This window comes from Schistocerca piceifrons, chromosome 1, assembly GCF_021461385.2.
Source record: "Schistocerca piceifrons isolate TAMUIC-IGC-003096 chromosome 1, iqSchPice1.1, whole genome shotgun sequence".
NCBI classification, from domain to species: domain Eukaryota; kingdom Metazoa; phylum Arthropoda; class Insecta; order Orthoptera; family Acrididae; genus Schistocerca; species Schistocerca piceifrons.
The window spans coordinates 359,791,597-359,818,073 of record NC_060138.1 but is presented as its reverse complement, the minus strand read 5'-3'; the positions used below and the strand labels follow the sequence as shown (position 1 = coordinate 359,818,073).

Genomic DNA, 26,477 nt, shown 5'->3' with positions numbered 1-26,477 from the left:
ATACGACTTGTTTTCTACAGGGTGGTCAGAAGCAGTCTGATAAAGCTTGCAAGGGTGTTGCAATGGAGGCTGTGCTGAGAAATGATCGATATGAAAAAAATTCATTATGTTGCACTGTTTCCAAGTTATTTAGCACTGAAGTTAGTGACTCAGGTTGTTGTGCGCAAAAATTCAAGCAGCCCATCAGAGACAGTCTCGCCAAATGTTTTCTTTGCTTTGTTTCCTAACTTAAATCCACCCCGTTTCATAGAAGGCACATTTTAACTGGTTATGAGCATTTGAAAAAGAGGTAATGCACGGACTCTCAGAAGTCTGTGCATTATCACACTGTAATGTGTGCAAGGTCTTGAATGTGTGTGCACAATGACATGACCTGACCATCTAACTTTAAGACTAAATAACTCTGAAATGAAGCAAATTATCAAATTCTTTTCTTAACAATTATTTTTCAGCTGAACCTCCCTTGCAAGGTCCTTACAAGCTTTTCAGACTGTTTCTGACCACCCTATATACAGGCAAGCACTCAAAAACAGTTACATTAGCTAATACTAATCTGTGTGGCATAAGAGGTGGTCTTAATAAATATTACAACTTAGTGGAAAAGTTAAGGTACAAGTAATGTTATTTTGTTTTCTTGCTTTGGCTTTAGTTTCCACATAGAAATTGGCTAACCACTCTTCCTCAATTTGGCACAAACAATGATACATGTCAAAATGACACAAAAGTGTGGCACAAAGCAGCTCATTTATTTCACTAAAGTATTTGCACTCACTCTAAAATCTACTCTGCTCTCCACGACTGATTGTAAAGTTTTACCAGAAATGTTTGCATATTATTTTCCTACCTACTTAAATGTTTCAAATTTCATTTTTTCAGCACTGCAAGGGCTATTTAATGTACATACACTGATGGAAGTGGAAATGCACTGTGGATCATCAACTGTTATGTACTAGTTTTGCATCACAGAAAATATTTATGATGGTCTAATAACTAAACTGCCAACTATAGCTATGGAAGAGAGTGCCTCTTTTATGGTGTCTAACAAGATGATGAACATAGTCATGTGTTGAGGTCACTGTTTATTAGTAACAACCTTTGATTACTGGCTGGAAAGATAGAGAGCCAGTACAGAGTGCGCAATTGCCCGAGACTGACTTACAGTGGACCAGCTGAAGTGCAACTCATATGAAAAGTGTTACATTAAGGCAGTTCAGTAGCAGTGGAATTTGTTCATAAATAATATCTTCAGTCATTTCAGAGGAGAATGCACTGGAGAGGAGATGAATTCTAGTAATCAGTGAAGAGAGACACTGTTTCATATTTCTACCACTAAACTTCTACACACTAGCAAAGCGGTAAGATGGACAGTTACTAATTCTGACCAACAGTTATTCAAGAATAAATGATAAGTGCTTTGCCAATCCACACATCATTAAGCTTACCATCCAGTCATACGTTATATTCTATAGCATATATATTTTTTTTACAAAGCTACAATTGATTATGGAGCTTTTGATTCACTGAGCATGTGTAAAACATCTCAGAATTTTATATCTGACCTCCAGCTTGATCCAAACAAATAATTTTCAATAGCACCATAATGTAGGGCAAGAAGGATAGGATACAGTGTTCAGGTAAACATTCAACTTTTGACTGAAAGTTACTGAACTCCCTGTGCTTACATTTAATATTAAGTAATCTATTATGAGTACTTCTATCCCCTATACAAAATATTCTGAAAGTTTCATGTGGTGCACGTTCTTATTTGGATAACTTCATCTCCCTTGCCTATGAACTATGACATGAATATGCTCATTGTATAACCAAATTCTATTGGCATGAACTTAAACAAACTAAAATAACAAGAGCACAGTGAATCATCAATACTTAGCTACATTACACAACTCAAAAGACTAAAATTACTGACTTAAGTTTGATCATTCTTGTAATATCACAAGTTTATTTTTTACCAACATTCTCTATTGTAACACTTTAGTCTGCTTGACAATAAATACTAACATAAATGCAGAGATAAAGCCTTACAAGATCTCATTTCAAATATGAAATAAACATCATGTCCCAAACGATTTAACAATCCAAAATGAATTTTTCACTTTGCAGCGTAATGTGCATTGATTCGAAACTTCCTGACAGATTAAAACTGTGAACCACTTCAGGACTTGAATCCGAAACTTTTGCCTTCTGTGGGTAACCGCTTTACTGACTGAGCTCTCCAGGCACAACTGATAACATGCCTTCACAACATAACTTCCATCAATATCTCTCTCCTAACTTGAATATTCATATTTCTTCCGGGATACTCAGCAGGACTAAGTATACAGGAAAACTCATACAATCAAATTACCTTCCATTAGGAAAGTGGTTGCACTCAATGACTGTGATATGGGTTTCGAAAGTACTAGGACATACATTGATACTATGAAATAGTGCACTGATAATGGCTAGGCACTACTTGAAATCTAGATTTGCTTACTAAAACCTGCTGTGCTCCACCTTTTTGAAACCCGTACAAATTTTGGGAGGAAGGCGAGAGGTTATTGCAGAAGTAAGATGTGAAGGCAGGTCATCAGTCTTGCCCGGGTAACCCAGTTGGTACAGCAATTGCCCGCTGAAAGCAAAGTTTCCAACTGCAAGCCCCAGTCTGCTACACAGTTTTAATCTGCCAGGAAGTTATTTACACACCATTTTCTGGAAAATCTAGGTGTGTAGCTGGGTGATTTTCCTGCTCTTCCTCAGGGTAGGGTACCCGCCACTCTAGTATTTATGTGGGTAACATGTGACTAATGTCTAAATATTCTACATGGAGAAAGGGAGGACTTATTAACAAGCGATAAATCACAGTAACTACTGTGTTGGAGTATTTGCCTACTATCCAGCATATCCACCAACATAATGTGAAATAATTATGCTAATGAAAAGTACAGCAGGGACAATAGCTTTAAACTAGCAACCTGTGTATCTTATGATTAAACTGCTGTACACATACCTAATTCACATACAACTGGTATAAAAACCACAATACATCAAATACTTCATTGTAAAGATATGTACATTCTTTGGACTATGTGTCAACTAATTGCCACACAAACACTTGGTGTACCTTGATGAAACATTTTGTGAAATCATATCACAGAACAATAATTTTAAAATAATAATCATGATGGTAAAGCTTGTATGACAATGTTGTTATATTGAAAGATGCTAAATGAGATCAAATGGGTTGAGGGCATGACAGTATTGTGCAAAACACAATTACTTCTCAGCCAAACTATGTAACGATCAGTGTTGCAGCTGTCATATGTGAGCAAGCATCACTGGGGTGGAAACAACCATACTTTAACTAATCCCATTTTTTGGATTACATGACAGTTTATGTCAAGTAGTAAATAACGTGTTTAGACTTAAGGGTGAACATTTCTTCAAAAAACTGACCAGCAATACACCTTGTATGTCCCAAGGCAGGGTGCAGGATTTCTGAGGGATCAGGACTATTACAGTCTTCTTCTGCATCAACAATGTGTGTGTACACCGTGCAAAGTGGTTTTGTTTCTAGAGTCTCACGTCACGTTTTGCCCCCCAGTCATGAACCAATCCGAACCTTGCAGTATACACATAATGTAAGTTTTGGTGGTACTTTGTTAGCACAGGTGAGATCCAAGGGGCACACAGTATCAAGAAATCAAGCTTGACTGACACAACTAAATGCAGGAGAGACACGGGAAATTTGCACAGGTCAAGTTGTCACCTTTAACCATCAATCCTCCCCAATATTTTCTACCATAACATGGGGCAGTTCATATACAGCCTCACACGGCTTTCCACCGCGTTCTCTCCAAATGCTTGCCATTTTGCTTTCCACTCAAAAGTTGCACGCAGCTTCACACCACTGACACACTCCTGATCAGTGTACATTCACTTCACAAATCAGTGATTAGGAAGACTCCACGTTCTATTTACTATCAATCACTTGTGATGTTTAATGTTTTCCCCAAGAGTGTGAGTACTTGGTCCAGAGATTGGGGCTAGTGTTTGATGTGCAAACACTTCCTTTGAACTGCAACACAGCTGTGACAAATTCAAAATGAGTGCGCCTTCTGCATACTATTACACAGTATTCTCTCTGAGTCTAGGCAGCAAATGCACACAATAATTACTTGCTCTAGTCTACTTGAGCCAACTTGGCCAATCACTGAAATAGTGTGTGCAAAAAAGGAAAGTCAACTATGCTACAAACCCAAAAATATATCTGTAATATTGGCTTTAAGTTAGACTAACTACAAAACAAAATAACTAATATGGTAGACTTCGATTTCAGGGTACGTCCTGCTCACTGTAATTCCAATGGTTTATTGCAACTCCTTCACGGATTAGTGTTGTCCTTTTGGGTGTTCAGCCAAGTTGCAGATTCAATTTTTATGCACAATATTTGTTTATAGCCAAGTTCAACTCCCACAATCCACTATCCCCTTAGATGCTCATTTACTTTTCAGGACCTGCACTGCTATATTGTGATATGTACATTCTCTCTCCATATACCAGGTCTGTTGGATGAGATGGCTAACAATATCTTAATACACTGGATGCTGGGCACCAAACCCTGTTTGAATTTAAACCTCTATTTCCGTTGACTAGGTTTTCTGACATATCTGTTCTGACAGACTCATTAACTACACCATCCCAGAAACTTGGCTTTCACCCAGTATCTACATATGTATCTATATTCTGTAAACCATCTTATGGTGTGTTGAAGACAGTACTTTGTTGACTGGGATTAAGGAAGGGCCTAAAGAGCTTATTTACTAGTCCCTCAGTCAAAGGGTAGTTCATCTGGAATTGGTGACATGTCTGAAATTTTTTTAGCCGACGAAAATGTGTAGGAGTAGTAAGAATCAAGGCATTGAAAGCATTCTAATGCCAGAGTTGAGAAATAATTTACAGATAAGCGAAAGTGCGTGGATCGGTGCAGTAAGCAGGTCAGAGTAGATGAAGGTTTTCCCAGGTCTCATCGGTGCCAAGTGAAACCACATCCACATCTGACATCCCACAAACCTGATTAGCGTGAGGACAGTTACGGAGAAAAGAATGCCTTGTAGTTAGGAGATTCAGAACTGTAAAAGCAAGAAGGCTAAAAATGTAATGTACATCAGATGGACCTTGAATAACAAAACAAGATGAGAGAAATAGTTAAGGCAGCAGGTAGATGCCCCACAGGGCTCTGCGTACAATAGGAGCCATCTCTCCCACAGCCATCCCACCTGCCGATCTGTTATACCCAAAGTGTTAAAATGAGGAACAGCACCCACTATTCAACAGTGATACGCTGTAAATGGGATATAGGTTGCTGCAGACAAAGAGTGAAACTGCATCTGAAAGCAATTAAGAAAGATTAAATAGGGGATAACAGAGGCAGTGCCCTACAGATAATTTAAAACATTATATCTGAGAATAAAATCCACTTTCACAGAGAAAACGGAATATCAGTTCAACTTATGTGAGTTGTCCACCAATATTAAAAACAAAGAATTTGGAAGAGCCAAACTGAGGGTGCATTCCACCACAACCACAACATGGTGGTGGCTCATTACATAAAATAAAACAAAGGGTTGTCTGTTACGGCTGATGTGGATGTGATAGAGGATGGTGGATTCCTTCTAGGATGGACAGAGGTAGGAGTGCTATGCAGCAGTAGTCTCACTGATAGTGTGTAGTTTATTAGAGGAGGCAGTATAATACCACATACTGTTCCATCTTCAGAGTGATTAGAGGCCTTATTTGTACCAGGGATCATAAAAGAAAATATGGGGAGAATAATGTCATCTCTAGCCAAAAGATTGGCGAGTTCATTCCCTGAGATACGTACACGAATTGGGACGTTGTGTGAGACTACTGAGGAGGGAGGGCAACAAGGTCAGAGAGAGGGTCATGAATAGCAAAGTGACAAGTGGCATGTAGGCTGCTCATCAAGTCACTATGAAATTAAAATGCGGTCAAGTGAGACCTGCACAATAAAAAGTAGGACACTGTTAATGGCTAACAGCCCTGCCACGAAAAGATTATACAGGGTGTCTCAAACTGTTGCGACAAACTTTGAGGTGTTGTAGAGGGTCTTTAGAGGAACAAATTGTGTCCAGAAATGACATCCAATGACATTACAGACCATCAATGTTACAGGCACCGGTGCCTGCCAAAACACCACCCCCTTCGCAGCAAATGTGCCTTTGTACACTTACGGACCATAGGCAGAACATCTTGCAAGGTTCTTTGTTTCTCAGTGATAGCGACTGGCTCCCATGATCGCCAGTGGAAAAGATGGGAATAACAGCTGTATAGCAGGCCTTGTACCCTATGAATGCAATACTCTGTGGCCCTGGTGGATGAATGTTTCGGATGTGGGTTTCCATCTGTATTTATTTTTCTCCTGTACAGCAAAAAACATTTGGAGATTTTAGAGGGTCCCAGGAGAAAAACTGATATGGAAACCCACACCTGAAACTATCATACATGAATGCAACAGACCATCACATTCATAGGCAACAAGACCTTTCTACATGGCAGCTAGCTCCATCTTCCCCACTGGCAATTGTGGCGGTCAGCTGTGATCATCGAATAACAAACAACACAGAGAGATGTTCTGCATATGGTCTGTGAGCGTATAGTCATATTTGCTACCAAAGGGATGGCCTAGTGGCAAACACTGGCACCTGTAACTTCGACACTCTGTACTATCGTAGGATGGAAGTTTTGGACACAGGTACATCTCCTCAATTCATTCCTCCAGACAAACTCTACAACCTCTCAAAGTCTGTCGCAGCATTTCTGGGACATCCTTTATGTTAACACCAATAGAAGCTGCTCTTGGCTGGTGGTAGATGTAAAACCATATACCTCCCTATCCACAGTTTTAGAAGTGTCAAAGCAAATGACACATCCTGATACTCCTGAAGGACTGAAAGGAACAGATGTTAATTAGTCATGGGGCTACTGGAACTTAGGACCTCAAAACAGATTGGTCCTAATTAGGGGACTGTGTACTAACCAAGGGCACATACGTGGGAAAACACAGAGAGTGCATTCTAAGGAGGTCTGGCAGAGCTACCAGCAGAGGGCTGCAAGGCAGAGCTACCAGCAGAGGGCTGCCAGGCACATTCCAACAAGAGATCCTGAAAGGGAGCGAGTGTCAGTGGTTCGAAGCTTCTTGTATGTGAAAAGAATGTGATAAGTGGAATGATTAGGAAACTGTCAGATGGTGATTACATAAGTGAGCAACAAATAGTACCATCAGAACTGAAGAAGGAAGATTTCCAAATCAGTAAGGAGAATCTCTGCTGGGCTAGTCCGGAAGGTGCCAGTGGCCAGGTGAACTCCACAATGATGGACTGAACTTAATAATTTGGAACCTAAAGGTGCTGCTGGGCCATAAATTTGGCAACCATAGTCTAATCTGTATAAGACCTGGTAAATACTGAGGCAAGCAGCCCAAGTTGCACCACAAGAGGTATGGGCAAAGAAGAAGGCTGCATTAAGCTTCTGCAAGCAGTCGGTCTTCAGTTGATGAATATGGGGCAGCCGAGACTGCTTTATATCAAAGAGGAGTCCCAAAAATTTGGATTGTGCCACACTGTGTATCCAAGAAGAGTTCTGTGTCAGCGTAGACCATGGCACAATGACAGAAATGAGGGAACTAGAAACCATGAGAAAGGGTCCAAGAAAGGGGGCCCTTCAGATGAAGCCTGGGAGCTGGAATTGAGCCACGGCTACAGAGTGAGAGCTGTACCAAATGTACAAGTTGTCAACATACAGTGCAGGGGTAACCAGCAGCCTGACAGAGCTCTGCATGATGCAGTTGTCTTGGGTCCAGAAAAACCGAAATCGGTACTATCCCTAATCCAAAACAACGAGCTGGGTAAAGGTTGACAAAACTGGAACGGAACCTTGGAATACCCAGGTGTGGAGGCTAAGTAAAATGTGGTGGTACCAAGGAGTGTTGTATTCCTTAGGTAGGTCAGAAAAGACTGTGATGAAATGTTAGTGCATAGCAGAAGCCTCTTTGATTATTGTTTCAAATGTAACCAGATGGACCACCATTGTGGTGAGTGCCTACCTGGAGGTGAACAAACATTACAAACTGATCGCTAAGGTAGATAGCACTCATACCACTACTGCTTCCAATGAGATATGGAGGGGAAGCCACTAAAAGAAGATATCTGCATCAACCAATGCTCAGATCCCCCCAGGTGCTCTCTCAGGGCCAGTATGGTACCAACAAAATGCATGGTAGCCTCTAAATGCTGGGGAATAGCCAAGCCAATGGAGTTGCCTGAGCATCTACACGAGGCTTTTGTGCTTACTAAATGAAACTAATGAAATATGCTGCTGTTCTTTGGATCTTCTCTGTTTCTTCTATCAGTCCTATCTGGTATGGATCCCAGACTGACTACCATTAATCAACTACTGGTCAAACAAAAGTTTTGTAGGATACCTTCGTCGTGGATGGACTACATTTCCTTAGGATTTTTACAATGGACAGTCTGGCATCTGCCTTACCTACTATTAGTTTTGTGTGTTTGTTCCACTTCAAATCACTACATACCTATACTCTTAGATATTTAATGGATGTGGCTGCCTCCAGTGATTGCAGAGTAATCATATAATCATACAGTAATGGGTCTTTGATTATTTACACTGAGGTGGTTAAAGTCATGGAATACCTCCAAGTATTGTGTCAGAGCTCCTTTTACTAGATGTAGTGCAGCAACTCGACAAGGCATGAGCTCAACAAGTTGTTCTAAGTCCCCTGCAGAAATACTGAGCCATGATATTTTTTTGGCTGTCCATAATTGTGAAGGTGTCACCAGTGCAGGATTTTGTGCATGAACTGGCACCTCGGTTGTGTAACATGAATGTTCAGTGGGACTCATGTCAGGTGGTCTGGGTAGCCAAATCATTTGCCTGAATTATCAAGAATGTTCTTCAAACCAATCGCAAACAACTGTGACTTGGTGACACGGCGCATTGTCATCCGTAACAATTCCATCATTTCTTGAGAACATGAAGTCCACAAATAGCTACAAATGGTCTCCAAATAGCCAAACATAACCAGGACCCAGTCCACTGTATGTAAACACAGCCTATACTATTACGGAGCCACCACCAGCTTGCGCAGTGTGTTGTTGACAACTTGGGTCCATGGCTTTGTGGGGTCTGCATCACACTCAAATCCTATCATAAGGTCTTATCGACTGATGTTGGGATACATCTGACCAGGCTTCAGTTTTTCTTGTTGTCTAGGGTCCAAATGATATGGGCACGAGCCCAAGAGAGGCACTGCAGGCGGTGATGTGCTGCTAGCAAAGGCACTCATATCTCTTAGCTGCTGCCATGGCCCATTAGTGCTAAATTTCACCGCACTGTCCTAATGGATACATCTGTCATACATCCCACACTGATTTCTGTGGTTATTTCACATAGTTATGCTTGGATGTTGGTACTGAGAAATATAAGCAAATGCCGCTGCTCTTGGTCATTAAGTGAAGGCCATTGGCTACTGCTTTGTTGGTAGTGAGAGGTAATGCTTGAAATTTGGTATTCTTGGCATATTCTTGATATTGTGGGTCTTGGAACATGGAATTCCATAATGATTTCTGAAGTGTAATGTCCCATGCTTCTAGCTCCAACTACCATTCTGCATTTCATAGTCAATTAATATGGCCACAATCATATCAAAAACCTTTTCACATGAATCAGCTGAGTACAAATGACAGCTCCACCAATGCACTGTCCCTTTACAATTTGTGTACACAATACTATTGCCATCTGTATATGTGCATCTCACTATCTCATGACTTATCACCTCAGTGTATGCACAATATGTTACATTTGTTTAAGTTGGGAGTCAATTGATAATACCTATAGCAACTGTCATTCTCTGCAAGTCTTCCTGCATTTCGCTACAATTTTTTAGTATTGTGAGTTCCCTGTGTACAACAGCTTCATATGTATAAAGCTTCTTAGAAATTTCGATGTTATCCACAAACTCGTTTAAATATAATGTGAACTGCAACAGTCCAACAATGCTCCCAAGGGGTGTACCTGAAGTTAGTTTCAGGCACAAAAATTTCTCTCTGTTAAGAATGACGTGCTGTGTTCTGTTTTCTTCAATCCACTTATACAGCTGGTCTGTTATCCCACATGCTCATATTTTGTTTATTAGGTGTCAGTGTGGAATTTACTGAATCTCTCCCAGAAGTCAAGGAAGATGGTGTAAATCTGGGTGCTGGTATCTATTGTTTTTTGAGTCTTGCAAACGGACAGAGCTAGCTGGGTTCCACATTATCTTTGTTTACAGAACCCATGTTAGTTCCTTAAGAGGAGATTTTTAGTTTCTAGAAATGGCATACTACACAAACAATGTTCCACAATTCTACAACAGATCAACTCCAGACACACAGACCTATAGTTTTATATAAAAATAATTACAATTAGCTGCTGAAAGGTTTATTGATCCCGTACTATAGGTCTAGTTCAGCATTAGTTCTGTTTTCTAGTACGGCCTGCAGTTAATACAGAGAGTACAGATATTGTGTACTTGGTGGTAGTTAGTAAAGGATGTTTGACAATTTCATTTACATTTAAGTTTTCTTAATGTATGTACATACTGCATCTTCACGAGGTTGTTTTTTCTATCCATTGTGAAATGTTACCTACTTAAAATAATTTTGACAGCTTGTTTGAAGTTTCACAGCTATTGAACATACTTCAAAGATACTGTATGTTTACATTTATTTATACATTAAAGTGCCAAAGAAACTGGTAAAGGTATGCGTATTCAAATACAGAGAGATGTAAACAGGCAGAATATGGTGCAGCAGTCAGCAATGTCTATATAAGACAACACGTGTCTGACGCAGTTGTTAGATCTGTTACTACTGCTACAATGGCAGGTTATCAAGATTTAAGGAAGTTTGAACGTGGTTTTCTAATCGGCGCATGAGCAATGAGACGCAGCAGCTCCAAGATAGCGATGAAGTGGAGATTTTCTCATACGATCATTTCACAAGTATACTGTGAATATCAGTAATCCGGTAAAACATCAAATCTCTGGCATCCCTGCAGCCAGAAAAAGATCCTGCAAGAACCGGACAAACGACGACTGAAGAGAATTGTTCAACATGACAGAAGTGCAACCCTTCTGCAAATTGCTTCAGATTTCAATGCTAGGCCATCAATAAGTGTCAGCGTGCAAACCATTCAACAGAACTTCATCGATATGGGCTTTCGGAGCTGAAGGCCCACTTGTGTACCTTTGATGACTGCACAACACAAAGCTTTACGCCTTGCCTGGGCCTGTCAACACTGACATTGGACTGTTGATGACTGGGAACAAGTTGCCTGGTCAGAAGAATCCCACTTCAAATTGTATCGAGCGAATGGATGTGTTTAGGTATGCAGACAACCTCATGAATCCATGGACCTGCATCATGTCAGCCGAGGTCTGTTCAAGCTAGTGGATACTCTGTAATGGTGTGGGGACTGTGCACTTGGTGTGACATACTGAACCTATGACTTATCTTAGAAACTAGGTTAAGGAAAGGCAAATCTAAGTTTCTAGCAGTTGCAGACTTAGAGATAGATTTTGAGAGAGGGGTATGAAAGGGAAGCAGTGGTTGAGATGGGAGTGAGACAGGGTTGTAACCTATCCCGGATGTTATTCATTCTGTATATTGAGCAAGCAGTAAAAGAAACAAAAGAAAAATTTGAGAATAAGAATTAAAATCCATGTAGAAGAAATAAAAATGTTGATGTTTGCTGATGACATTGTAACTCTGTCGGAAACAGCAAAGGACCTAGAAGAGCAGTTGAACAGCATGGAAAGAGTCTCTTCGAAGGATGATATAAAATGAACATCAAAAAAAGCAAAACAAGGATAATGGAATGTAGTCAATTGAAACAAGACAATGCTGAGGGAATTAGATTAGGAAATGAGACACGTAAAGTAGTAAATGAGTTTTGTTATTTGGGGAGCAAAATACCTGATGGTGGTCGAAGAAGAGAAGATATATAATGTAGACTGGCTATGACAAGGAAAGCGCTTCTGAAGAAGAGAAATTTGTTAGCATTGAGTACCGATTTAAATGTCAGGGGGTCTTTTCTGAAAGTATTTGTATGGAGTGTAGCCATGAATGGAAGAGAAACGTGGACTCTAAATAGTTTAGACAAGAAGAGAATAGAAGCTTTTGAAATGTGGTGCTACAGAAGAATGCTGAAGATTAGATGGGTAGGTCACATAACTAATGAAGAGGAAATTGTGGCACAACTTGACTAGAAGAAGGGATTGGTTGGTAAGACACATTCTGAGGGATCAAGGGCTCACCAATTTAGTATTGGAGGGAAGCTTGGAGGGTAACAATCGTAGAGGGAGACCAAGAGATGACTACACTAGGCGGATTCAGAAGGATGTAGGTTGCAGTAGTTACTCGGAGATGAAGAAGCTTGCACAGAATAGAGTAGCATGGAGAGCTGCATTAAACCAGTCTCTGGACTGAAGACCACAACAACAACAACATTAATACATTGCTAAGGAGCATTTTTATTTACATGAATATAGAAACGAAATCAGAAAAATGTATAGAAATTTTGTATATAATTGAAGTATATATCTTTGATAAATTTCGTATGATAAAAATATTTATGACATAATAGGAAACAAAGAATTATTAGGCTTGCAGTATGTTAAATATAGAGAAGAACTAAAAGAGATAGTTATCTTCAAGGAAGGATTTTGGTGTTATGGTGTAATCTGTGCCATGTTTGTAATTTATATCACAATGCTCTTAGTTATGTTTTGATTTTCTTATCACTTTTTTAAAAACAGTGCCGTTTACACAATATTATAAACATATTGATGTTAAAAATGAACAATAACAAAACTCATAAAATTTTAACCACAGTAATACTGTGTTCATCTACAATGCAAATGTCACCTGATGTCTAAGTTACTCAGTGTGGATGTGATTTGAATGACAATCATCTCACACAGGAAATAACATTAATCTATATAGTATACCAATATATAGAATAAATTTTAAACCATCTTGGCTTGTGAAGATACCTTTAATTACTATATTTATCATAGACGATGTATAGGTTGCTGTCTGTAATTGTTATGTGTGTAACCTGTGGGTTTTGGTTCTATATGGTTCATTGTCTTAGAAGGTCAATAAAACTTTCTAGATAGAGAGAGTGTGTGTGTGTGTGTGTGTGTGTGTGTGTGTGTGTGTCCTTTTTTTAAAGTATGTTCATTTTAAAAACTTTGCAGTCAATAGAAAAATCCACAAACAGAAGGAGTAGGTGTGGGCAGCATAACAGCCAGAAAAAATAGCCGATATCTTCTTAATCAATCAATGGAAAGAGAGAAGGAAAGTTGCTACTCACCTTATAGCGGAGATGCTGAGCCGCGATAAGCACAATAAAAAGATTGTGTGAATCTTTTGATTGTGCCTATCGCGGCTCAGCATCTCTGCTATATGGTGAGTAGCAACTTTCCTTCTCTTGTATTGTTACGATATCTTCTTAAATAAGATAGAAGAAAAATTTTCCACATGCGAAAAACCACTCTTAAACAAAATCATCTATTATCACAGATATGCAGCTATTACATTACACCTCACTAAGAGAACAAAGCTAGCCACCCAACTAACCCAGCAAGAACTTATACATTACACCGAAAAATAAAATTTATCAAGGAAATGGAAATGAATAAGTCCACTGCCTTCTTGGACCTAAAAATAAGCAATATTAACAACATGCATACTTTCAAAATATACAGGAAACCAACGAAAACTGACACTATAATAAATTAATACTTGTGCCATCCAAAACCTCAAAAATATGCCTTTTCAATGCAATGATAAACAGAATTGTACATTTACCATTGGAACAAAGATGCACACAAAAATAACTAATAACACTGAGCTACATAGCATATAAAAATAACTTCAACCGAAAAAGAAAAGGGACATTTAGCATTTTGGCCTTCTTTGTGTCATCCTCTGTTTTGACGTCATTATGGTCACAGAGCGGCTGGTTAGAGTGCTATTTTCGTTAACTGATTTAACATAAGATCGAAACTTCTTAGTATTTTACTTTCGAATTTGCTGACTGCCTCCCAAATGACTGTCCCTATGCTAATTTTTGCTTTGTTCAGTTTTTATTTGCCTGTGAAGGTTTGGCTACAGTTAAATTAGCAGTGACACTCGTTTTTGTGACAGCTTTCTAACATGGCTTCTGAACTACAGTAAGTCTTTCCCATCCCTCACAACTCTGCTTGGTGCATGCCTGTTTTAAATGTATTGCGCAATACTTGAACTTTTTACATTGATGCTCAACACTGTCAGTACTGGAGATGAAACCAGATCCCGTTTTAGTTGAGAGTGTCCTCAAACGTTTTAATATTATGCCCCATGTAAAACATTCCATGTTCATGTTGAATATGGTACACATCCAGCTTTCTGAGGTGTGTGTCCCATTTAACATTACATAGAAGACTTTCTATCTTTGTTTACTGTTGTGAACTACTCTGGATCCCATGTACAATGGCATGCAGAAGTGCAAGAAACATCAACGACATACCTGAATAAAAGATACAAGCAAATCAATGGTCACCGAGTACTGCCCTGAATATAACTGAGAAATTAAATATGGTGACAATATTTCATGGTGCAACTGGAAGGTTTCAGGGACAGTGAAGTTGTGGAATCCAATGAAAAAATGTTGGAAAACCTAATGCACCTGAATGGATGTTACAATTTAAACAAGGCTTGGGGTCTAGCACCCAATTTATTAAAATATTGCAGGCCACTTCACCCACCAGAGCTGGCAAACACTGAGAGAATGTATTTCATGGAGTAAGAATGCAGGGCGGGGAAAAAAAATGAGCATCTATGGGTGTAGTCTGGTTGGAATCCAGGTAGTTAGTGCAAATACAATACAGCCCCTAACACGTACAGAAGATGATGGGATCGATTGTTGAAATATTGTTCATAAAAATGGAATCATCATAAATAATGCCGAGAAAGGCTACACAAGTTCTGTCCTTCACTGTGTTTATTGTATTAATACCTAGGACGTTCCAAGCTGCTGGCATAGTTCAAATTCTCATGCTTTGAAAACTACATAAATTTGCCGAAGTTACTCCCAAAACAGAATTTGATGTGCAAGATGTGCTAGAGAATGAAAAAGTTTTTATTTTATTAATAACTGTAAATATTTTGAGTTATGCATTGCACAAGGCTTAGCACCTGAGAATACATGAGATGCACTGAGACAATGGATCAACAAAGGACACGATGGATGAAAGCAATGTATAATATGAGAGTTTCTTTTACAAGGGTAATCATTAAGCATAAATTAACAGTTAGTGGTAATTCAGTGCACTCGTATGGCTTTTTAGATTTCAGCATGTGCGTTTTCAAGATTTTTTGTGAAATAAAAAAAGGGTAGGACAGTTTGCTGAAGGAGCAGAACAGCTGGAAACAGATATTCTTGCACCAAGAATGGGCAACTATGTTTAGACTTTTTAATTGGATGACTGGATCAACACAGTTAACCCAGTCACAAGTTAGTATCAAACAAACAATTTGAAGGCAAGGACAAAGCTTATAACATGTACTTTTACAGAAAAAACCATTTTACAATGACAGCGGTGCTGAGGAGGAGGAACACAGCAGAGACTGAAAGAAGAGTGACATCAACTGTAGTTCTGAGCCTGCCACTGAAATGCATTTAAGTGTTTCAACAGGAATATTATTGTTTCAAATAGCAGGCAATCTAACTCAGAGTTAAAACATTCTAGTCAGAAAATACACAACCAATACATTCACACAAAACTTTCTTGACAAAAGCAGTTTTTCCCTGGATGCAACATCTCACAATATAACTGGAGCAATATTTTCAGCTATAAAGATAGAGGTAGGCTGTATACCGATGGGCAGATGCGTACAGTCCTTCTGCTATTCAAAATCTTCCCTACACTCATTTGACATTGGGTTGTGGTCATTTAAAAAGGAATCAAGTTTAATGCTATGCTGTAAACAAGAAAAGGCAGCCTTCACTGTTAAGGCCACTAAACTTCATGGAATGGTGGAGATGTGACAAGAGAGATGTAGTGGAGTTTGACAGTGAAATAGTCAGTGTTTTGTTAGTCTACGGAGTTTCCATAAGTAACACAAAGCCAGCATTCCAGAAGAAATGGTAATATATTATTCTTAACCATCTGCTAAAGTATCAGAATTAGCCATATGCCAAAATCTCAAACCTGTTGTACAGAATGAGAGTTCTGGTGTCAATCTGCATAAAAACGATACACTTGGAATAGAGCAGCAATATAAAACTAAATCAGAACTTCTGTGTATGTTTCTAACAAGGATAACGATTTATATGTATTGAGCAACGCAACATAATAAACCAAGAAGCAAAAATAATTGCACAAGTAGTGGGAATGCTAAAGCTCTGGACCTGGGGAGAGTAAACCGTACTTCTGCTAACTTTCTGCCCTATTGCTACATAGTGCCAAACATCAGTAGGCAAAGATCACACAATAGTATCATGTAGCTCTGTTTTTGCCAATGCAAAACCCAATATTCTGTAATCAAGGTTTATAACAAGTTACTGAAAAATGTAGTACGGTTATATTTTCACTAACACCAAATAGAAACACACGACCTTTTATCGCTACACCATGCTGGCAGTATCTGTTCAATGACACTGGTCCCAGGTTCAATTCCTGGATACCAACTCCAATTTTTCTGGTGACACAAAGGTCTGCAACAAGGTCTACTTATCCATATGAAATGAGATAAGAATCCTCGCTAATTAATAAGGAGTGAAACTGACAGGAAAGCAGCAAAATAACATTAAAACTAGCCTTGCAGGAGAACAATATGGTATTTATTACTTACCCTAGTAGCATCATTCCAAAAAAGAAACATTCAAAAATTTTAAACTGACATTAAATGGACTCCATAGAAACCCCAAGGACAACCCAACGGCCAGCTGCCCGTACCAGTCTTCTGAAGTCTCTCACAAGCAGTAGTACGATTTCCTTGATGGGTAGGTAACGCTTTCTAAATTCTAGCAACATTGTTGGAAGTGGGGAGGTGTAAACTTTATTGCTAGAAGAAACCTCATACTACATTTCAGTGCGCAGTGTGTTCATGTGCAGAATATAGAGTAGAGATGGAGTAATGAGATCCCTGACAGTTCTTGCCACTGCTGTCAGCTTTCAACAGTGAAGTGCGTATGGCTGCAGACTAAAACAGTAGCCATCCACACAGTTGTGACAACACTGAGGCATTCGCATAGAGACATTTACAAAATCGTCTTACGTTATTGATAAAGGAAGGCCCACGAAGCTGCTGCACCCAACCCACTACTACTGTCATGGATTAACTTATATCGACTCAACTATAGAAACATAGAAATACAACATAGAAACTGCTACCTGAAGGCTTTCCAAACTGCACCAGAACTGTTTATTCACACACATTAAAGCACTCACCAATTACAAAGGGTCAGTAATTCAATTATGTTCTCTAACAACAACAATGCACACCACTAAATGGCACATGCAAACAAAAACTCAGGTTGAAAGATTAAATTTTCCTCTGTCTGGATCATAAAATGATGTCTTTATAAAAGGTATAAATCACGTCTTCATAAAATATAGCCTCACAAAAACTGAAATACTTCATAATCTTCATATGCGATCACTTGTGTCGTCAGCTAATAATAACCAGTTTAGGTGAACTGGATGGTGCAGGTATGTGATACCCATTCTTAGCTATTGCAGCAGACATACATGTGTGCCTTTTAAAAATTAGCATTCTCTTCTGTATCACTGTGTTCAAGCTGCTGACTTCAATATGTGGACAATAAATTAATAATCGGTCCAGAAGAATCAGAGGAACTCTACAATTCCACACACTATCTTAATCAATAGCATGCAAACATTCAATTTTAGGTGCAAATAGAACAGGGCATTGTGCAACCCTTCATGAAAGTGAAAGTACTGAGAACACCAGAAGGCAAGTTGCTAACTGTGTACAGGAAAACCACAAATACCAATAGATACCTGCATGCAATCAATTTCCCACCCATCACATACATATCCGCTACACATGTTAACTAAGGTGGCACATCAGATGAGCAACACAGGATGAAACAGCAAAAGCTACATACCACCCTCAGAGTAAATTGTTGACCATAAAACAATAACCCACAAAACGATGATAATACATAATTAAGTTGGCAGTGGAGAGGAAATAGAGTAATAGCACATTCTACAGTACGTGCAAGGAGGCAGCAACCAACCTGGGTCTTCTTCGGTTGAGTAGGCCTCAATCCTGGCTGACACACAAGCAACAAAATCGTATCAACTGGGATCCATGAAAAATGGTTTTGATATGTGGCACATGTCTGGTGTTTATGATGTGTGCTGATACAGATAAGTTTACAGTGGTGAGTTTGGGAAACCTATTTTCTCTCTCTCTCTCTCTCTCTCTCTCTCTCTCTCTCTCTCTCTCTCACACACACACACACACACACACACACACACACACACACACACACACACACACACACACACAATGAATTATGAGGGTCACACACTATTCAGACAACACAGCAAGTCACCAGCAGCAGAACATGAAAATGTGTGCGATGGGTGTACATGTTCCAGGAAGCCTGTGAACTTGCTAAGCAGCCACTTACCATCAACAGGAAGATATGAGAGGTGATTCAAATAGTTAAGCGGCTTGCTAACATGAACTGCGATGATGGATAGAAGCTTCTGTTGTCCTGGTTGCCAGCAATAGCTGGCCTATGGGTTGACAGTGCTCGTGTGGCTGCCCCAAGAGACACGGCTGTAAACATTGTAGCTGAAAGAACAAGTCGCACTGACATGTGGCAACCACCACCGAACATTGTGGGAGCAGTGCTATGTCACGGCAGTGGCTCCCCTCTGATTTGCCAATATCAGTCAATACAAAACAAACAAATAAATCATCAATGGATCATCTGAGTCCACTCCTGTCACCCAATCAGAAGAACCTGATGATGACCATACGTAATAAAATGACAGGGAGAAACAGTAGTACACAGAGTCCTAGTTGGAACTGGCCTGTAAGTCTATATCATCACCCTGATGAAGGTCACCAGTAAAAGTGGCTGAAACAGTGGAACAATTTATAAAATGATGCAATCTCAGAGCAAGAATATTTTTACTGAGCACCATTCCCACTCAACTGTAGGATTAACATAAATCCTACAGCTGTGTCAGTTAACTGACTACTATCTTTTGTACACCTGAAAGAACAAATGATAAAAGTGAACTGAATACAAGAGCTGTGACTTGAACTACTAATTTAGCTTTTTCAATGGGTGAACTGTGTCCCATAATTGAACTTAATACACCCACGTGTAAGCATTGAAACTAATTGTGTGACGCTACACTTCCATGTTGATAAAATCTCATTCCTCTCCCTCTGGAGAATAATGTCAAATCATTTTGCGTCTGATACACAGAGATGGTACACAATTTAGTATCTGGACCAGGGGTCCAGCTTCTGCCTTCTTTCCACAATGGGTGTTTATAAATGAAATTCTGTACATCATAAGGGTCTAAACTGGCAGTGGCCAGTAGGAGTTGGCAGAAACACATGAAGTGTTAAAATCACTGTCCTAAAAACTACAAATATTTGCATAAAAAACTAGTGTAACATGATAGTGTGATTAAGAATAGTGTGCAGGTTGTTCTTACATAATAAGAAATGGAAGCTACATATCTACCTCACAAAATAAAAATGTGAAATACAAATATTTTGCTATGTCGATTACACTAAAAAAAAAAGTACTGACAGTAAATTATACAATAATACAGAAGAAATAATGTCAGGTACATACCATTTTCCCAGGTCGGGCCCACGTGTAGACGTATCCATCCTGGCATGCTGTCACAAAACAGTCTTCTCTAAACACGAGTGCAGTTAACCTTTCATGAGCTATCTTTTTACACACAAGCGGTTCTAACACAGGACACTCGTCAAATCGAGGACAAGCAGCTGTTCCAATGAGTTTCATCGGATCATCAGCAGTCGAACGATTAGCTGCCGAATGACCACTCTTTTCTGCACTCCCACTTCCACTACCACCTCGAGATGCTAGGCTGAAGTTCCGTTTATGAGCATCCTTTCTGTCACCAAACCCAAAACCTGCTAACCTCTGTGTTAGAGACGGACCAGTAGAATTGTGCATATGTGTTGAGAGGTTACCATCAGCTACACAGTCCTTATCTTTCCCTGACGGGTTGTCAGTCTGTTGCGGAGAAGAAGTGTTGCCTCGAGATGCTCCTACAGCATTAGCACGACATGTTGTTCCATTTGCATTTGACAAACTAGATGTTGTGGTTCCAGTTACCCTGGGCTTTGGTGGACATGGTGGTTGCTTGAGAATATCTTCCGTTATGTCCCACAAACATAACTGAGTGTCTTGCCCAACAGACCCTAGCCTATAACACGTAGCTGTGTTAACACGCCCTAGTTCATTGTTTACTGGGTGCCTTTCTGTTGGATCATCCTCATCTGAACCTCCACTAAAATCATCATGACTGCTATACGATGTATAAGGATCAAAAGCTACAACACTGACCCAACTTCGATGCCCCTGACCACGTGCCACAACACGCCTCTCTGCGAAACTCCACACAGTGACTAGGTCATCCTCACCACCGACAACAACATAACGTTCATCAGGTGACCAGCACACGCACAAAAAACCACCAAAGTAACTACGTGCAATGCCAGCAGGTTCCATAGTGTCATAGTTGAAAACACGCAAGAAACCATCTTGTGAGACGACGGCAAGATGAGTACCACTTGGTGAAAATGCAAACTCGTTAACACAACAACCCTCTGATCCAACAACCCATCTGTATAATGGATTGCGTGTGCTCTTTGTCTTGCACGTATGCACAGTGTAACCATCACCTTGTTTGAAAGTTTGATAGTGAGGAGGTGCAGTGCCACATGGAAGCTCTTCATTGTACAGGTACAGTTGTCCACTACTGTGCGAGACCAAGAAAAGGTTTGTCGAACCAGGGACCCACCGGATGCAGGTTACTTTTGTTTTGTCGATCAGCCTCTGTCAACAAAATAGTTTTAGTTAAAAAATATATATCATAATATATTTTGTAATCTTTGTTAATTTATATAATATCACTATGTTTTTTCTGTAATAGTTAATATCAATTACATCATGGAAAATTATACAGGACTACAAATGTGTAAGAGTAAGGTGCTAAGTTTCTTGTCTAGTGATGAAATAATATGCTCTTTAGGTACAATGAAGGATTCATTTTTGTGCTGCTGTAATCTTTTTACTGAACTCAGAATGATTTTGCCATGGGAAGTTTCTTTAGACAGGGAAACAGATGGAAGCAAAAGGTAGCCAAATCCACTGAACAGAGCAGATGTTCCAGAATTTTACTTTAAATCCATCAGTTTTCACACTCCCAAACCAAATTTCACTGTCCTTACTGAAGGACCCCTTTGCCTTTTGTGACCCATACCTTTTCTCTTCAAATTTTGTATTCGGCTGACTGAGTAATTCTGTAGTGTTTATCAGTTATTGTTTTACTCTTTGCAAAGCAGTCATTACACAGAATCCCATTTACATCAAAGTTAAAAATAGATTGGCACCTTCCTAGCACATATTTCTCTGGAGCCTCTCCCACTACAAACGTCCTGTAAGGCTGGAAAACAACACTCCTGTTTTTAAGGAGCACAAAAGGAAGGACGAAAAAAATTTCAGAGCAATATCTATAATCACAGTCTGCTGCAAGATTATCCTATCTTATCTCAAGTTGAACATAAACGCATTCCTTGAGAAAAGGAAAGTTCTCTAAAAGTAGCAGGACAAGCACAAGAAACACCACTTGTGTGAAAATAGCTCAGTTTTTTCACTCAAATCCTTCATAGATGCAGTAGGTTTACTCTGTGCTCCTACATTCTTTAAAAGTATTTTGACATTGTATCACGTAATCAGCTTATAACCAAAATATTATCATATGGAATATCTCCTCAGGTATGGGCTTGTCTCAAGGAATTTTTGACCGATAGAACCCAATACATTATTTGGATGTGGACTGTTCAATTGAAACTATGCCTCAAGGAAGCATAACAGAACTATTAATGTTTCCAGTATACATAAAGGGTTAATGACACTCCAGATTGCTTGCTGGTGATTTTTTTGTAGAAAAAGTTCATTGCTGGGTGATTGTAAGGAACTTTAGGCGACAGAATTTCCCCATGGATATTTGGTCAAGCTATCATAAATTGAAGGATTCTTATTAGAAGGTGTCTGCGGTCTTATGATCTATACGATGAAAATAAAATCCACTGACTGCAACTTAATTTACATAGCTATAAGATGTAATGCAAGATTTAAATCTACATAACCAGTTTTGGAACTTTGTTTTTTTCCTCAGATGTTCCTCTACATAAGAAAAATCAATAAATAAATATAACCCACATTTTGTAATTACAAAACTAAACTGTGATAATAAAAGCTCATAAACTGCTGAAATTTTAGCATCTTCCATTACATCAGCACTGAGCTGTATGTTTTGGGACAATTTTTACAAAAACTGTACATGTTTAATAATTACTAAAAGATAATACCATCTGCACCAACAACAATCCCACACTGCATAGGACTAAAGATCAAACCACACACTGTCAATCACAAAAAGAAAAGGAAAGCATGTTTTGCTACTACATATCCAAGTCTTGTGTCACTGTTTGTTTGGTACGATCTGATATGTTACAGTGCGTCTCCCTACTTTGTGAATCTACTCCCAAGTTGAAGTTTTTGTTGTCATCTTGCATAAGATGGACATAGGCTAAGCTAGATGGTAATTGAATTTGTTGCTTGTTTACATAGCACACAGTCATGTGGATCCACTACCAGAATTGTATGTTCTAGCTGGTGGTAACAGTGAGAAGTCTCCTGCACAACACCCTGTACACATGTTCTAATTACATTATCTTATGGTATATTGCTTGGTTATATGAAAGTATGTACAAGAAGACAAGTTGCAATACAGAGGTTTTTGTTACAAAAACATAACTTTCAGCACTGAGGGGTTAAGGCGTAACGTATCACTTCCATTAAAAATGTGTTGCTCATTGTCAACAGTACCAGTGAATGATGCTCACCAAACATACAGTTCATTTTTATTAGTAGTTTTAGGAAGTTTTGGATATGCATATTGTGTAGGGAAATGTATTATTCACTTATTTTGTGGTCATTCCATGCAGCTCAATGAAGCTCATTTCAGCATGCCAAACAATAGAAACTACAGGGTGGGTTTTGGGTTCGAGCTGCTGGAGACAGTGGTCAAGTGTGTGTGAGTTGTGCTTGCTTCTGTGAATGTGTGTTTTCCTATCTGAAGAAGGTTTTGGCCCGTCTGCAACTCAACGTACCATCTTTGCAGTGAGTATCAATCTGTCATTTCAGCATGTTTTGCATTTGAAAGTATGTCTCATAGTCATTAAGTACACATTACACTCATAGTATAGCTTGTTTTCTGCATACTTCCATTCTTTGCTGTTGTATGAAATTATTTTTTGGACCAATACAGTTGAAGTAAGTAAAGTATTTACAAATTATAGGACTCACAGTGTTTATCATGTTTTAATAAGAAAAGCCACTGAGAAAGCATAATCATATACCTTATATTGCTTAAGATTTTCCGATGGCTGTAAAGCTTAAACCTTATCTGCTCAAATAAACTAAAATGTGGAAACTGCAAATTCTGTAATTCATTTAAATGTCAAGGTCACATCCAAAGATCAAACTGACCTCATACCATAAACATATTATTCAATAAAAGTGAGATGTCTCAATACAGAGTAAAAGAGACACAGGGGTATTTTCAAAGATCTTCGTGTACATTTTCATGGGTTCTGTATTCCATTGCTACAAGTTGCAAATAAGCTCCCAACACAAATAAAACATATTTAGAATCTCTATAAATTCAAAATAAAATTTCATAAAAGTAAGATGAGTAGCTAAACCTACAAATTATCTGATTATTTAGATTACGAAATCTAAGATCCCTCTTTACTGCATGGCAAGTACTAAGGCCTATCGCAACAGACATTTGTTCTTGTGGCACATACATAATTATTGTCCTCCGATAAATATTATTACAATTATACAGGGTGATTCAAAAAGAATACCACAACTTTAAAAATGGGTATTTAATGAAAGAAGCATAATATAACCTTCTGTTATACATCATTACAAAGAGTATTTAAAAAGGTTTTTTTTTTTCACTCAAAAACAAGTTCAGAGATGTTCAATATGGCCCCCCTCCAGACACTCGAGCAATATCAACCCGATACTCCAACTTGTTCCACACACTCTGTAGCATATCAGGCGTAACAGTTTGGATAGCTGCTGTTATTTCTCTTTTCAAATCATCAATGGTGGCTGGGAGAGGTGGCCGAAACACCATATCCTTAACATACCCCCATAAGAAAAAAATCGCAGGGGGTAAGATCAGGGCTTCTTGGAGGCCAGTGATGAAGTGCTCTGTCACGGGCAGCCTGGCGGCCGATCCATCGCCTCGGGATAAGGTTTCATAACTAACCTTTTTCATAGGACTCTCCATACAGTTGATTGTGGAATTTGCAGCTCTCTGCTAGCTCTGCGAGTCGATTTTCCTGGGCTGCAAACAAATGCTTGCTGGATGCGTGCTACATTTTCATCACTCGTTCTCGGCCGTCCAGAACTTTTCCCTTTGCACAAACACCCATTCTCTGTAAACTGTTTATACCAACGTTTAATACACCACCTATCAGGAGGTTTAACACCATACTTCGTTCGAAATTCATGCTGAACAACTGTCGTCGATTCACTTCTGCCGTACTCAATAACACAAAAAGCTTTCTGTTGAGCGGTCACCATCTTAGCATCAACTGACGCTGACGCCTAGTCAACAGCGCCTCAAGCGAACAAATGTACAACTAAATGAAACTTTATAGCTCCCTTAATTCGCCGACAGATAGTGCTTAGCTCTGCCTTTTGTCGTTGCAGAGTTTTAAATTCCTAAAGTTGTGGTATTCTTTTTGAATCACTCTGTATTTTCTTCAAGGTAGCACCTTAAATTTAACTTGAATATGCACAAAAAGTTTACAGAAACTCAGCAACAGTTAACCATTAATGCATTTTCAAACAGCTTCATAGTTAGTTAACACATACCTTTCCTCTTTCCCCAAAGGCTCTCCTACAAGATGGGCTCTACGAGACATTATGGATGATTGGATAAATGCAGGGTAACCTCCATAAACAAGAAAAAGAAACCTTTACTAACTAATTGCAATATTATTGATACGCTTATGGGGTATGCTACATTACATAAATCAGTATGGACAATACAACAACTTGTTATGATATGGAAAGAAAAGAACTAACTAGTAGGAAATGTGATCAGACAACTTACATTCTTTGAGAGTATTCTGTGAAAGTTCAAAGCAACTGTTAAGGTGACCATAAGGCACTAATGTGATCTTCTCTGTCCATGTATTTCGGTCCATATCAAGTAAGCCAGGTAACAAGTATCACAGAAATTGAAAGATGCACTGCAAAAATTATAAAAGGCTGGTATTGCTTGTACAGAAATGCTCATGTAACTTGTAATCTTTGCAACACATGTGATATTGTTCTTGTGAAATTCTACTGCTTTCTCTCATAGGGCATTCATAAGAAGATAGACAGACTAGTGAGTCTGCAGAAATTACCCCTGCCCCGCTACTCTACTATGAGTGTATAGGACAGGGCATTGCTAATATTGGTAACAGTTAGCCTCTGCCTTGCACTGAGCACTGTCTTTTTTACATAAGTATATGTACGTAGAAATAGAATTGCAAATATTGGTAAAAGGTAACATTTGCCGTGCACTGTGCACTGTTTTATTAGTGTGACGTGGATGTAGACAAAAGTTCATTCTTTCTGAAAGATGAAATTGTTGTTACCTTCTTTGGCACAGTGCCACCCGGTAGGTGCGAAGTAATGATGCCCAATTTCTTTACCAGAATGCAGGTGAAAGTTAAGATCATATTCTTAATAATTAATTAATTTAAAAAAGTTTCTTTTCTTCTTTACTTCCCATTTTATTGTTCCATTCCATTCTGGATCTTCCATTGTTCACTTTATTGCAGGTGCCTTTACCTTAATCATACATTGTACTACAGCCAAGTCATCTGAAGCATTGCTCGTAATTTTAGTGAAATATGAGTGTTTCCCTATTAAAACCACTGTTTTAGTTTTTGCACAAAAAACATTCCAAATAAATTACATCTTTTTCTCACTCGTTTGTCTACTGGTTTTTGACTCAGATC

At 38.9% G+C, this 26,477-nt stretch overlaps 1 protein-coding gene across 2 annotated transcripts in view; it reads right to left on the bottom strand.

Moving 5' to 3' along the window:
* LOC124785296 (WD repeat-containing protein 20) overlaps nt 1-26,477 on the bottom strand; it is a 63,069-nt gene that overhangs the window by 6,238 nt on the left and 30,354 nt on the right. Inside the window, exons 3-4 of one of the 2 annotated variants that reach the window (XM_047254168.1) lie at nt 19,978-21,213; nt 18,787-18,938 (exon numbers count right to left, since the gene is read on the bottom strand). In XM_047254168.1, coding sequence (XP_047110124.1) covers nt 18,834-18,938; nt 19,978-21,213 — 1,341 coding nt within the window. In that variant the 3' untranslated portion in view covers nt 18,787-18,833. The remainder of the gene's footprint in view (nt 1-18,786; nt 18,939-19,977; nt 21,214-26,477) is intronic. The other variant, XM_047254169.1, reaches the window with a different exon arrangement.